This window comes from Corvus kubaryi, unplaced genomic scaffold (genome assembly GCF_017639235.1).
Source record: "Corvus kubaryi isolate FWS band 111438036 unplaced genomic scaffold, C.kubaryi_AGA036_p1.0 37396, whole genome shotgun sequence".
Classification (NCBI taxonomy): Eukaryota; Metazoa; Chordata; class Aves; order Passeriformes; family Corvidae; genus Corvus; species Corvus kubaryi.
Genome location: NW_024581135.1, coordinates 13,991,668 through 14,006,622, shown reverse-complemented (window position 1 = coordinate 14,006,622; position 14,955 = coordinate 13,991,668). Strand labels below are relative to the sequence as shown.

Here is a 14,955-nt window from a genome sequence, read left to right as displayed (position 1 = left end):
GCACAACTCATGCTTTGCATACCCTTCCTTGCTTCTCCAGTCAGCTTTGTGGGAGAGCTGTATCAGCCAAGGATGCAGCCCTTCTCCCTTCCTCAGAAGAGATGGGGCTTTGGCATGACCTTACCTCAGCAGAGAGAGTCCCCACGAGGGGAGGTTCTTATCTAATGGCATTTGGGATGGATTTAAACTCTTTCTGAGACCTGGCAAGGGACAGAGGCCCCTATTACCTTCATCTGTATCCAAGCTGGAGGCTGAACTGCCTGATCAACTCCATTCAGTTTCTGAAGTCAGGGAAATTTAAAGAACTTAAAACACATTAGTGATTGTTTGAATTACTTGCTGAGTGTGCAAATGGGGAAATCCATTGAGAGAACCTGAGAGGAACACATTCAAGCTGAAGGGTCACCTGTGGTGCAACCCTGGTTCCTGGGAGACTCATTTGGGATGCTGGTTACCTCATGCCAGAATTTTGCCTGGTCTCCCAAAAAAGTCAAAAGAGTCACAGTTGTCCCAGTCCTGCAGGGTACTTGTCTGTGCTGGAGCTGACAATCTCCCTTCTCTGTTACTAAGGCTGAAGAAGAGTTAGTAAAGGCTCAGAAGGTGTTTGAAGAGATGAACGTTGATCTGCAGGAGGAACTACCTTCACTATGGAATAGGTGAGTGCTGGAAGTTTTCCCAAGGGCTGGTTGGAAGGAAGTGAATATCCAAGCTCTTGTATCACTGTTCTTCTTAGCCTGGACTGGGTGTCAGCTCTTTTTTTTCTGGATCATCTCCATCTGTCCTAGGATTCCCCCCAGCCACAGGTTCACTCTGTGCTTTACTTCATGATTTTCCTGAAAAACATGATTTTTACCACAAAGAGAAACTGTATTTCTCTGCTTTGCCTGCTTAATTCCTTTGCCCTACCAGGTCTGCTCAACTTTCTTGAAAGACTTGAGAGACCATGGTTTGCCATACCAGTGACTGTGGTGATGAAAAGGGAAGTGAAACAAAGACCATCTTTAGCTTGAGGGATGAACTGTAGGGCAGCAGAAGCTGATTTATGGGGAGGACACAGTGGAAAACTGGCAAAATCTTCCTAGGAGTGTCCCAGTTTCTTATTTTTAAATGCAGTGGTCATGTCCAGGTTGACAATGCTGGTCTGGGATGATTGAGAAAGCGGGCAGCAGCAGGGTGAGAAAGCAAAGTGCTGACATCTGCCTTCACTCCCCATTCTACCCAGCCCGAGTCAGGACTCCTTGCTCAGCCTGCAGGCCTGGCTGGAGAAGGAGCTGGGAGGGATACAGGCATCTGGGTGGTTCCCTGTGCAGAGCCATGATGCTGCTGGCCTTGGACAGCTTCTCCCTCCTGCTGTTGCTCCTTCAGCTGGGTGCTGGTAGAGCACTCTGTTGGCAGCTGGCAGGCTGGTGACAGGCAGCTGCTGGGATTTTAAGGTGCCACAGGTTTTTCACAGGCTCCTGCTATCCAGCTGATCTTTCTGCTTCCCTGTTGCTCTCTGAGCTATCCTTTGCTTTCTTACTCTCTCTGCCCCTGAAGCAAAAGTTCATGCTTTTTTGCTCCCCCTGGTGCTGGGACTTCTGGATGAATTACTATCTGTCCCCCTTCTAATTCCCCCAGCTCTGCCAGCACTGTTTGCATCAAAGCCTTTATCCTTTTTTTCTTTCCATCTTTCTACTGCTTGTGCTCTTTTTTTTTTTTGCGTTCTTTTGTATTTTTCCTTTCTCTTTCCTCCCCACCCTATACCTCACTCTCCCTTTAGCCAGCATAAATTCAGATCCTGTCCTACTTGGTCTCCTCTTCCCCCTGGACACATTTGCCCTGTGCCTGGCCTTTGCTCCATCATTCCAGCCACATTTCCCTGCCACTGTCTCTTCTCACATGTACCATACCTGAGAGAGTTAAGTTCAAATGGGAGTGGTGGGTGGGAGGTAGCAGAAAGGGCAGGATTGAAAGGTTTTGAGAGAGCATTGTGTCCATTAAATTCTTCTGTCTCTTGTTTTTCATTTGGCAGTCGTGTTGGTTTCTATGTCAACACATTCCAGAGTATAGCTGGCCTAGAAGAGAACTTCCATAAAGAAATGAGCAAGGTAAGGCAACTAACAGCTTATCATACTTACTGTCTCTTCACTGTTAATGAAAGAAAAACAAAACCCAAACTCAAACAAACAAACAAACCCCAAACAAAACAAAGAAATAAAACCAAACAGAAAACCCAGAATAAAACAAAACCAAAGACAACAACAAAAAACTCCCAACAAACAAACAAACAAAAAACTCCAAAAACCTCAGGCTAAAAAACAGCTGGAGAAAATCACCCTGTGTTGGAGAATAATACAAACCCTTAGTTTTTTTCTGAGCCACTTGGGACAAAGGCAGTCTGACATACAAATGTGAAGGGATGGAGCACAGAGAAGAGACCACAGGGCCATGGGCAGCAGTGGGGAGTTCATGGCACTTGACAGCACTCTTTTGCAGTTCCACAGAGGAAAGGGAAGCCACTCTCAGACCCCTCTCTTGTTGCCTTTTTTAGTTCATATATATTATGAATCTGTAACCTATAACCTGGTCAGGCTAAGCATGATATCTGTTTTCTTCCTCCTCTGCTGCCTGGCAGCCAGTTGCTGTGTACCCTCATTGTACACATGTGTGAGGTTAAAAACAGCAGGGAGTCTGCAATTAAGCTGAAGACTGAGATCTGCCTCACTCCAGTCCCTCAAAAAGGCTCTCCTCCACAGTACCTCTCTGCTTTGGCTTCTTTCCTGCCCTGTGACCCAAAAGAAGGCATTTAAGTACGTAGCATGGGCCTTATATGGGCTACCAGTGTGCCTTGAGTTGGCAATCACAACAGTAAGCAGTGTTGGCAAGCCAGATCCTGGTGCTGTGTGGCACCCAGAGGAGACCTCAGGACCAGGTGGGAAAGTCCCCTATTGGCACTGTCATTTATAAATATGTTCTTGTTCTTTCAGTTAAGAGCTAGAGAAATCCTGAATTCCTTAGGTCTTTATGCTGCTTCCAAGACTTGAAAATGTAAATGTTGCACTAATCTTGAGGAAGGACTGAGAGCCCAGTTGGGAAACCCTTATATTCCCTCTGCTCCCTAAAGTCATCCTGACAACAAAACAGCCACTAAGCAACAGGAAACATTATAGTCCTTCAATTCCCAGCAGTCAGGGGCCCTCTGCCTTGGTGTAACACATCAATTTTGAGCTCTGCTGACATTTTATGGGGTCTTTTCCAGTTAATAGCCTGCTCTTCTCCACTGAGGGATGAACTAAGTGTTAAGAATAGGGAGGATTGTTATAATTATTAGTTCGTTGCTGTTAACATGGGAAAACATGGGAAAACATGGGAAAACATGGGAAAAAAGCTTGTTATACAGGAATTCTCTTCTTGTATGATTTTTCTTGTCTGGATTTTTTCTTTCTTGAGGAATTTTGTATGAGGGCAGGGCTTTTGCTTTGTTCCATAAGAACCATCTGTTTCTTATTACTGCTACAGCATCCAGTTAATTGCTGGTGTTGCCTGCACAATGCCTCCAGCATTGACTGCATGGGATCCCTCCTCCTACCAGTGATAAATCCGGTGTCTTGTCTTGTTTATGGATTGGCTGTTTCAGAAAAGGAGTGTCTATGACTATTGCAACCTTTGGTGCCAGAGTGTTTAACCCCTAATATTGCATTTCTGCAAAGATCTCCAGGTTCTGCCCAAGCCTAGATGGCCCAGGCAGCTGGTGAAGTTAAGGCTTATTCCCCTGAAGTCCAGCTGCCTTTGGCTCCATGGTTGAAATGGCCATATCCCAAGCTTTGGTAAGCAGGCCTGAGGAACAGCTTTTGGCTGCAAATCCAGAGTGAAGCTCCAGCTGTAGCACACAGATCTTAGGTAAACAGTCATCCTGCTTCTGCAGTGGTACCTGGCAGCACAGTGGTGGGCCTGGGTGATAGAGAAGCAAAGAGGGTGATCTGTAAGGAAGACAGAGCATTCATTCCCAGAGATGCCAGCAGCTCTTTGACAGCTCAAGTGCTGTAGCACTGCGTACCCCACAGAGAGGTGGAAATGGATTTAGGGTTGTCCTCTCTTGAAAAAGCTGAGGAAGTGTGTGTGTCCAGCCACAAGCCTGTGTTTGGTCAGTCTGTGCAGCCCAGACTCTCTTCTGGCATCCAAGCTATTTTCTCATTCTTTTTCTGTCTTCTGTTTTTTGTATTTTGCAGTTGAACCAAAATCTTCATGATGTCCTGCTGGGTCTAGACAAGCAGTACTCAGGCAATGCCTTCCCTGTTAAAGCACAGCCCAGGTCAGTAACTGTGGGTAGTATCTTTCCCTCAGCAGGGAGGTGGGACAGGGATGTCTCTGCCCAGGGGTATTGAAACCTCCAAGTTGTCAGTTGCGAGTGATTTGCCCACCTGCCAGTGCCCTCCTGAGACTTCCTAGAGCCATGCCCAAGATTGCACTTGGGGCTGGGTGACACAATGCAATACCCTCTTACCTTTCTAGGATAGCATCTGGAGGCCTAAACTTTCACTAGGTGCTGATATTTAGGCACCTGACTCTCAGCTCTGCTTTTTAAAGTCTAAATCCAGCTACTGAGCTGCCCTTCCTTCTGGGTCCAGTTGCCCAGCACCTGTCCTGTTCTTTCCCTCAAAAGCTCCCACCATGTACCTGCAGCTTGTCAGCTTGAGCACCAAGAGCCCATTTCCCCAGCCCCTTTGGCCCTCCAAACTTGGAATCACCATTTTGCCAAAGCCTTAGCCCATCCTGTGTATCCAGCTGAAGTGTGTTTCTCCTTCCTGGGTGTTGCAGAAGTAGTTGCAGCCTCACTAATATGAGGCCTTCCAAACTCAGAGCACTTTCAATCCACTTGTGTGCAAGGAGTGAGTGTCCTCTGGGCCTTCAGTTTTCTTCCCTCAGCTGGGTCCTGTCCTGTATGTTTAAGTGCAACTCTGCACATTCCCTAGCACTGAGAAGGGAGGGAGAGGTTAGGCTTTGGATTAGGTTGACTGGGTCCCATCCAAGTGGATGAGTGATGAAATAGTGTTGGGCTCTGAGTTCCAGCTGCTGCTAATCCCACGTGCTGGGTGAGCAGGAGCACAGCCCAGGTCCTCAACTGGTGTATTGATGGAGGGAGGTGGTGAAGTCAGCATGAAGTAAGGGCAAGCTGTGGCCTGAGTGCATTGGTTTGGAAAGGGTAGATTGGCTGTTGAGACCCCTGTGCTCCCTCGTCTCTCCTCCTAGTTTAACCTGTTGCAGTCATGCATAGATGACTTGCGTCTCTTCTTCCAGCATTCTTCCAGTGTGGTGTTTGCGAGCTCTAAAGAAAGAGGAAATTTGAGTTGAATTTGGCCTCTGAATTTTGGATTGCTGACAGTGCTGCTGTAGGAATGCTACTTGTGAAAATAATGTCTTCTTCCCAAGTTAGCGTGTGGTGTCTGTTGATCATCACAACCCAACCAGACTGAAACCTTGTGAGGAGGCTGTGGTGCCCATCTTCTTGCTGCCATGGGCTGTGTTGTCTCTGTTAGCAGCATCCTCCAGCGTCCTTGGAGGAGGATGAGGTAATATGACAGAGGAAGGTTGTAGCTATTGCTTTGCCCAGCTCCTTCTTCCTCCTTTCTCTATTCCTCAAGGAACTGATTGTAGGCAGCAGTGACTACCTGGCCCAGAGGTGTTCATTGCTGTTGTGGCAGGAAGTTTCTGGCCTTAGAGAGCTTTCAGTGAACAAATTGCATGTCTTTACAATTCCTGCCCCCCCTCTTTACAATTCCTGTCCCCCTTCAAACTGCTAGCTTCCTCTGGGGCTGTAATGGGTGTCCCAGCTGCAGTTCTGTGCCCTTTGGCTGGCTATGAGACCACATGACCCTAAAACCCAAAACTGAGTGTATGCACAGAGGTCCCTGTGTGGGCAGCAGTCTGAGTGCTGCTGCTTCATCACCTTCTTGCTGCATCTCAGCTGTGATGCCAGACCTGTCCTAGAGTGACTCTTCCTCCTGAGCACAGTGGAGTAGGGTGTTGTAGGAGGATGTAGAAAAGGTTTGCCAGGCTAGTTTTGCAGTGACCAGGAAATGCTGTGAGGCATTTCTTTGTCTACTGCACACCTGGCCTCTCATTGTGGCACTGGGCTGGGGTGAGTGTGCAGGAGGAAATAGCCCTCACTCATCTGATGGCTTATTGGGGTCTGCAGTAGGAGCAGATGCTTCCCTAACCCTTTCTGCTGGGAAGGGGACTGGAGGTTGGTACAATGGCAGGAAATGAATGAGGAGGTGTGAGAAGAGAGGCAATTATCTGTGCGCATCATTATGGCATTCATGTGAGGCCCTACAGAAATACTGCTGTGGCTGATGTATCTGGTGCTGGCAGTGTAGCACAGTAGCACAGAACAGCTGGTATATTTCTGGGAACCTCAGACGTATGTTTGGGATTTGTTTGTGAAAGAGTTGGAACATTCAGGGCTCAGATGCCTAGAAGACTGAGGAGATCTGTGGGATTATCCTAGTGTGATTGGACAAGCTGGAAAAAGACGTGGTAGGAAAGCTGCTGATTAGGTTCCATATGTAAGACTGCACAGACTGCATAAGGAAAGAAGAATGGGGAGCTTGTTTCTTTTGCAGCGATATGCACAGGGGAGAGTGAGGAGCTGTGAAAGAACATGTACAGTACTCTGGTGCTCTATACAGTTTCCTTTTTCTTCTTCTCCCTGTGCACCCTGGCCCCATATTCCAAAGTGCAGGGGAAGTTCTAGTTTCCTTACATCTATCTATGTATCTATGTATCTATCTATCTATGTATCTATCTATCTATCTATCTGTATATATCTTTGACAGGCATAAAGAACCACCTTCTACTTTCTCCAAACCAGCTCATAGCTTTCTAGGAATGAAGGGAAGTGTGTGTGTGTGGGTATTCATATGTGTGTGAGAGAGAGGAGATCCTGTCATCTTAATTACAGCAAGTTTTGTGGCACCAAATAAATGGGTGCTTGGAAGCTTAACTTTTCCTCCCTGGTTTGACTGTGCCATCCTGTAACTGAAATGATTTGCGTGCCATCCTCAACAGAAAGAAAACTAAACTGTTCGCCAGGCTGAGGAAAAAGATGAGCAGGTACCGGTACGGAGAGCAGCATTTCGATACGTGTTTGATTTAGTTCCTAAAACTGGAGAGGCTGTTGCTGGACTCTAACAGCCTGGCACGTGTTAACCCTGTGGTGGGAAAGGGGTCCTTTGCATGATATGATGTGTTCATGGCCTGCTGGGTCCTGCTGAGATCTCTCTGTGTCTGGATAATCCCATTAACTGCTTGTGTGCCTGGTTTGAATCCTTGCTTCTTTCCCTATCTAAGAAGGCAGTGTGAAAACTCAGGCATTGTCTGTCCAGTTGTTTTTGTGTGATGGAAAATGCAGTGCTGGGTTTTCCATGGGAAATAAAATCAATTTTGGTGTTTAACAGCTTCTAGTTTTACCTAGTGGGTTTGTTCTTTTAAACAGGTCTGAAATGCTGCATTCTCATCCCTTGCCTGGCTAGGGAGAACAATTAGGCAGGTCTTTCACACTCAGAAGTCCTATCCTATCTACCTGTTGCAATTGGGAGAATGATGAGGTGGGAGAATGATACTTCTGGCTTTGCTCCTTACTTGCTCTATTCATGAGGATCCTCGCTATCTTGCTCCATCCATTTAAAATTTTGTGCAGGGCTGGAGGAGGAGGAAGCCTCTTGTATAAAGACTAGTGTCTGCATCTTGCCTTTCAAAACAGTGGTGGCATTGATTGACTGGATTGCTACAATGCCCGGAGTTACCATGGGTCAAGGACTCGGACAAGAACATGCTATGGAGCAAAGTGGGAATTGCTGCAGAGTGACATGGAAAATTCCTCTAAATTTTTGTTTTTCTTACTCCTTGCGTTGATACTCCCTCCATGGGATCCTTATAGGAAGGAAAAAAAAAATTATAATTGTCAAGATGGTGTACTGCCAGCAATAAGAGACAGTGCCGGTGGATTGGGATCCTTGTTTTTCTGATCTGGTGTCCTGCTGCCTACAGCAAGTCATGCAGCCCTTCTCTTTGTCTCTGCTATGCATACTTAGTAAAGTGGGAGGTTGGAGAGTGAAGAAGGGTAATTTTGCAGGGAAGCTGGTGGTCAAACTTAGATATTTGTATCCTCAAGTTAAAAGTAGTAAAGCAGTATATTGTGCTGTTACTATTCTGAGGTTTTCTACTGTAGGAAAAGGTGGCTTCATTGGAGTACTTCTCTGGATGTCTGTCTCTGGTCTTGGTTGGACCAAGTGTTGGACCTGGTGTTGTACCTGGTCTAATATTTCCAGTCACTGAGAATGTATGGATTGCACAACAGAAGGAGAGCTAGTAAATCTCCCCTTGATGAGCTCTACTCACAATGTGCTCCTGCTCTGCCTTGGTAAAGTCTAACTGCCCCAGCAGTTAAGGTGCCTGACCTGGGCTCTGCTGGGCGTTTCTGCTGTCAGAGCTGCTGCTGGGGTCACAGAGAAATGTGCAATCGCTGCTGCAGGGAAGGAGGATCTGGAACTCGGTCAGTCTTTGATCTGCAGCAAGAATGTACATTTGTGCCACCATATGTTTAGGTGTGTAGGTTCTTTTTTCCTTCTTTCTCCCACCCGTTCTTTTAATATTTTTTTTATTTTTAAATAATTCTCCAGCATGCTCTGGTGGTAAAAAATTAATTACCTTTGACTTAAAGGCCCAGTGTGAGGCTTAACTGAGATGCCAACCTTTTTTTCTCCTTTAACTTGAGAACTTTGCAGGAGGTAACTGATCTGTTTTTACCATATTGGAGAGTAGGTTTTATCCTCTGATGTAGGATTGTTACAAGTGCAAGGGAAACTCATCTGCAGATGTTAGTCTGCCCTTCCAGAGCAAATGAGGCAGCGCCATGGAGTGTCTGGGAGCTCAGCAGCACTAAAAGAGGCTGGGGGATTTTGACTTTCCCTTCAGCTGCATTAGACCCAGCTCTCTTTCCAGTTCTCTGTTTGCAGAAGAAAGTTGACACCCCTTTCCCTTCCTTGCCTGATATTACTGGATTTGGCATCACTTCCCAATTGCTCATGGGAAGGAAAAAGAGCAATGACCTTGTTGTTTTGGCTTGCTTTTACTATGGTGCTCGTGTTTGGTCAGTAGGTAGAGTCCCCACAGTTGCTTTTTCCTGTGTTTCCTGGAGAAAGCAGTTAGCTGGAGGCAAATCTTTGCTCTGTGTGGGCAGTGTGTGCTCCCTGGGGACACGTGAAGGACAGAGGATCCTGGTGACCATCTCACTTGACGCTGGTTGCACTGGCTAAATCCCTGCAAAGCGACAAGTGCAGGAATGAAGGTGCCACTCTGGGGGCTGAAAAAGGTTCAGCCAAAATTAGCGCTGGCATTTTGCTAGGGGGACTGGCCAACACATCAAACAAGCTGTAAATAGTAGTGACTTAATGAAGGCTTTAGTGTGGGGCCCTCACAGCCCAATTTCTTCCCCATGTCCTACAGGGAGTGACTCACATGGGAGTCTTTTACCAATATATCTCCAAATTAAGTCCCTGCCAGACACCAGAAATAAGGCACTCCAAAGCTGTTTCATGGCCTTTAGAAAATAAGCCTGAACTCCTTTTTCACTGGGAGAACTGGCCTTTTGAAGTCCCTAGAAGGAAAAGTCTACCCTTGTCCTGGTAGGCCAGCTGATAGCCAGCAGTGCCAGTATTCCTGGTGTAGTCTGGGAAGTTCTGGCACTCTAGATGTGGATCACTGTGTCCCCCATCTTCTCCAAAGTGCTTTCAGCTCCTGGGGAGGTAACAGGTAACATGTACTTTTTTTTCCCCCAACTCTATCTAGCGTTAGAGGATGTTTTTTGACATTTCCTGGTGTTTCCTGGTGACTCCTGTTTAGATCAGGACTTTACCGTCACCCTCCAACCATTACTACTTCTAATCTATAGCACAACTTGGTAAATTTTGCAGAATTCTTTACACAACCCCTGTATTGAAGTGATTTCTGGGAACTTCCGAGGAAGAACACTGTTCAGTCAGACTGAAGAGCTGCAGGGGTTGACATATGTGTTCTTTAGTCTCTCCTCTTCCCTTTTCCTTCTTCATTTCCCTCTTCCTCCCTTGGTGTGTGTGTCCCTGGTTGAGAGCTGCTGGCAGAGAATGTCACTGGGTTTGTTGCATCATGTTGGTGTGCTGTTGGCATCGGTGTCATCAGAAGTGTCCAACCTGCATGTGGACCTGAGAAACAGTGCTTTGTGGGGAAATGTGCGTGTGGGGTGTGGGTGTGGGGAGAAAGTGGGGGGAATGGGAGAGGGAGAAATGAATGAAGAGGGACTGGGATGGGGAGCTTGAAAGCTGGAATGCTGAGCAGGGTGAGATGCTTGCTTGTAAGAGGAGGTTTGTTGAAATGCCTTGCTATCCCTTCTTCCTCTTGATATCCCCCACTTGTAAACAAATGTTTAGGAATGAGGCCATCATGCATGTTGGCCAGTGACCACAACTCAGGCATCCAAGTGTGAGTGGATGTACATGTCTGAGGCTCTGGGCTCTCTTGGGACAGAGCAAAGTAATAAATTACTTGATCTCCCTGAAGAATCAGATCTGCCTTGCTTTAGTCCTGGGTCTATGCCAAGATTAATGTCTCAAGATGTAGGAAAGGATCTGTTTCTTTCAGCTTCTCTCAAGGCCTTGAATTTTACAGGAACTGTGACTTTTTAAGTGGAGTCAAATATCATTCCCTGTAGATGAGGTTGCACAGCCCTTTTATTATATTTTCATCTGTGCATGGTTTTGCCAAACTGTAACCACTTCTGCTAAAATATCCCCCAGCAGTGAATTGTCGCTATTGAAATTCTCTGGTAACCAGCTTATTACTAAATCTCTCATGATTCTGTATTTTGAAGCAGAGACTTCACACCCAGCCAGGGCACGCCTGTAGGGAAAGGCATGTGCCTCTTGCCATTCCTTTGAAAATTCTGCCCAAATCTGTCCAAGCTGTGAATCAGCAAATGCCTTTGGCATATGCTTCTTGCATGTTAATTCCCTGAAGAATCCCTCTTGACTGTGTGTCAGTCTTGGAATAAAGACCAACTAGGGATACATTTCATAATAGAGAAGTCTCTATTAGTAGCCAGAACCTCACTGTTCCTTTGCTGTCTGGAATGATCTGTGAAACCTCTGGCTACCTCTCTACTAGCTTAGCCAGTTCATACCACATCAAGGAACAAGATATTTTGTGATTACAGCCTTAGTTCAGGTGTTGTGAATCTATCAGTCATAACCCATGCAGGTGTCCATAGACTACCACACAGCAAATTCTAATCTGTGGGATTTAAAACTAAATGGGCAGCACTGAACTCCTTTCCCCCTCTGCTTCCCCAGTATTAAAGACTATAATTTCACATCAGGCACTTACATTAAAATCTAGCAAAATTAAGGATGCCTGGTTGTTTTTTGTTTTTCTGTGTTTGAGGCAAGCATTATCAATTCTGTAGGAATGTAGTGAGTAGCCTGCTGCAAAGTAATGCTGCTGCAGTGTGTTGGACTGCAAGTGACTCAGCAAAGATGCTTCTCAGAAGCTCCAAATGTCTTCATTGCGTGTCTGGGCAGTGAAGCAAAGAGATAATGGAAGCCACTGATCTGTGCTGGTTAGCACAACTCCTCCTAGGCCTGGCTCAGACTTCTCTCTCTCTCTCTCTTTCCCTTTCTCTCCCCCTCTCTCCCCCTTTCTCTCTCCACTTCCTTCAGTGACAGCACCCCAGCGAAAGCAAATAAAAGCCCCTCGCCTCCACCAGATGGATCTCCCATCACCAGCCCTGAGACCAAGACTGTCAACCATGAGCTGGAACCATCCACTTTGGAAGCACCTGGGGCCAGCATCCCAAAGTCACCGTCTCAGGTAGTGTCCCCATGACATTGACCATGTCTCTGCTGATGGCACAAGCTCTGTGAGTCAGACATCCATCAGTTGTTTTTTTAGACCTCATCCTGCTATGGAGCACACAGAATATGACGTGATGGTTGTTCTCTTTTCACTGCTTCCTGAGAAAGTTCCTAAGAATGCAAGTTGCTTATTGGCCATCTTTATATCATAAGAACTGAGTGTCTTTGAATGGTTTCACTGGGGGAAGGCCAGTGATACATTTCACTGTCTGGTAGGATGGCCAAGAAGATCCAGGGAGGATGGAGTTGTAGCTAAGCGAGGAAGTTTGTTCTTTACATTTGAATTAACCTGTGGAATTCAGTGGTCCAGTTTCTTCTCAAGAACTTCTGTAGCTGAGGAAGGTTAAAATAAAAAAGCTTAATATTGTTAAGGAGAACATCGGTACTTTGGATGATGTTTCACTTTACTATCAAGATAAAATATTATGCTTAAAAAAAAAAGGGGATTGTATTTTTATGCTATGAAGAAATTAGGTGGGTTCCAGGAAGAAGATAGTCCATTGTATGAAGTCTGATACCTTCCATATGGCCTTTGTTAGGCCTTTCCTTATGTAGGAAATATCCAGCAGCATGTTCAAAACAGTAGATGTAGCTACTCAGCATATCATATAATATGTTTTGCTTTGGGATGATTAAACATTTACTTCCTCTTCCTGTCCCTTTGTTGCTGAGCGGGGGAAAAGCTTAGTAGGGGAAAGTAGTAACTAGGCCAAATTTAATGTTGGGTTCCCATGCTTGTATCTCAGTAAGTGGGGCAGCAGGGAGTAGTCTTCCAGGAAGAGTTAAAGCTAAGAGGGATTCTGGCCAAACTGGTAAGAAAACCCACTGCCTCTGAAAAGAGATGGGTGCAACCCTGAACTTCCTTACTGTTCCCATGCATAGCAGCATGGTTCCAAATCCAAGACTGTGGGGTAGGCTTTCTCCTGTTTCTCGATAGCCTCTCACAATATTTTTCTCTTCCCTGCATTTTTGGTTTTTAGGATTATTGAGGGGCAGGAAGGGGATGTGTGGCAAAATTTCTTTTCCAGCTCTGTGAGATATGTGGATGCCTGGCACTGTCTTTTCAGGACTGCTCCAGGGTCTCTCTCGGCAGTGTAGAGCCTGAGAGTGGCTTCACTACCAACCTGGTTAGGATCTTTGGAGTAGGCTGTGTGTATGGGGGAGAGAAGATAGGATATCCAGAATTGCCTTTCTGTTGCAGGTTTCTTCGGGTTTTTTTCCCCCCTCCAGAGATTTCCAGAACTTGATTAAAATTTGGAACAAGAAACCATACAGATTTATTAAGCTGTTCACAGCAGACTTCACTCACCCTGCCCGTGGATTCCTCTCGTTGAGTTTGGCTTCTTCCCTTTTCCTTTAAATAGCACACATAACCCTTGTTTTTGCCAGCCTGCAAGTGCTTTCTCCTTCACTTGCTGCCTGCCTGCCCGCAGGAATGGGGCTGGAGGCACCCCTTGACGAGCAAGCAGGATATTCCAGCGCAGCCCTGGCTTGGATGGGCCACAGGCAAGACTGAAATGGTATTTGCAGCGAATGCTGCCACCGCCTGGCAGCTCTTTCCCAGTCTGTGCTTAATTCATCCCCCCGGGAGTCACTAAGGTGAAGAGCAAGAGCTCCACTCTGTATTCACAGTAGCTGCTAAGAGATTGAGCTGGCTCCAGAGGGAGGGAAGACAAAGGCAGGAGTTCCACACTCAGAACCAAGCCTGGTGTCTGTATGGATAAAATCTAGAAACCAGGTGTGTGTTGGCTTGCCAGCCAGCTGGGAAACACCAGTGTCTGCTCCCTCAACAATGCCCAACCTTAACACTGAAATCTTCACAGGTGTCATTACTTTTGACCTATGGGTAAGTGATTTGTTCAGTGGGCCTCCAAGGGAGGCTGAAGGGCCTCACCTTCTATGGGAGGATGGAGCATAAAGCAAGAACAATTCTCTGGCCTCTTCGTGTCTGAAATACCAGTGCAGAGTGTAAGCAAAGGCTGTGGAGAGAAAGACAAAACCAGAAGTGACCAAATAAATGCTAACTAAATTTTGAACTATTCCCTATACAAAAAAAACCCCCAAACCCAAACTCTTTTACTGTCCTTTAATTCTTAAAAACAGTTTATTTCTGTGTTTTGGAATAAATGAATGCTCTCAGCTCTCCGCAGAATAATTTGATGATGACACAGGACTTCAGGGAATCTGTGAAACTTAAAAGGTCAGACTTCTGCTCTCAGTTACATCACTGAAACTCTATAATGAGACTTTGGAAATCAGTGCAACTATGTTGAATTTGGGCAGATAAAGCTCTGTGGGATCCAAGTCAGCAGAAAAATTTAAGAGGATTTGTTTTATTTTAGGCAACAAAGTTGTTAGTACATGATGAATTCATGGGTATAACTCAACATCAATATGCAATCATCTTGTCTTTGAAATGTGGTTTTAGACTGCTGTTGGAAGTAATGCTGGATAGTGTGGACGTGGCAATTTTCAAGTCACTATTGCATTGGAATGGAGGAGACTGTATATAATAGAGGAATAAATAGCAGAAGAATTGTGGTATTTTTAACTTGAGAGTTAGTAATTGGAGCTTTCCATTTCTGCAGAGGGTGGTTCTGTTCTGAGAACAGCATTTCCCTGAAATTTCTGGTCCCATCTTGCAACTGTCAGGCAGGCGGTTTTCAGGAAGGGATTGTTCTCACAATGGACACACCACCTTCTGCAAACAGTGAAAAGTTGAAAGTGAACACACTTGTTTCCATTATTTCCCCTAGCTAGCTATTCAGGGGAAAAAAAGTGTGTTTTCATACACAATCACTCTCTCTAAAGTAGGTTAATCCAAGTAGAAAACTGGGCATGTCCTTAGAAATCTGATTAAAGGCCTTGTAGAACTCATTTATGTGCTGGAGGACAGGCCTGAGAGTAATGGATTTCTGTGTTTCGGATCTGGGCTTGACACTGATAGACTGGGTGCACATTGTCAGGTCTCTGAGTCTTGCTGCCTTGGGTGCAGTAAGAAAATCAAGTAGCTATAAAACTTCACTGTAAA

At 45.8% G+C, this 14,955-nt stretch overlaps 1 protein-coding gene across 23 annotated transcripts in view; it reads left to right on the top strand.

Moving 5' to 3' along the window:
* The window catches only part of BIN1 (bridging integrator 1), a 96,652-nt gene that overhangs the window by 61,190 nt on the left and 20,507 nt on the right, over positions 1 to 14,955 (top strand). For 9 of the 23 annotated variants that reach the window (XM_042041655.1, XM_042041653.1, XM_042041649.1 and 6 more), the window contains 4 exons: positions 571 to 656; positions 2,012 to 2,087; positions 4,209 to 4,291; positions 11,730 to 11,880. In XM_042041655.1, the coding sequence (XP_041897589.1) occupies positions 571 to 656; positions 2,012 to 2,087; positions 4,209 to 4,291; positions 11,730 to 11,880 (396 nt within the window). Of the gene's footprint in view, positions 1 to 570; positions 657 to 2,011; positions 2,088 to 4,208; positions 4,292 to 7,047; positions 7,099 to 11,729; positions 11,881 to 14,955 lie in introns of all 23 variants that reach the window. The other 14 variants (XM_042041650.1, XM_042041643.1, XM_042041648.1 and 11 more) reach the window with 2 other exon arrangements.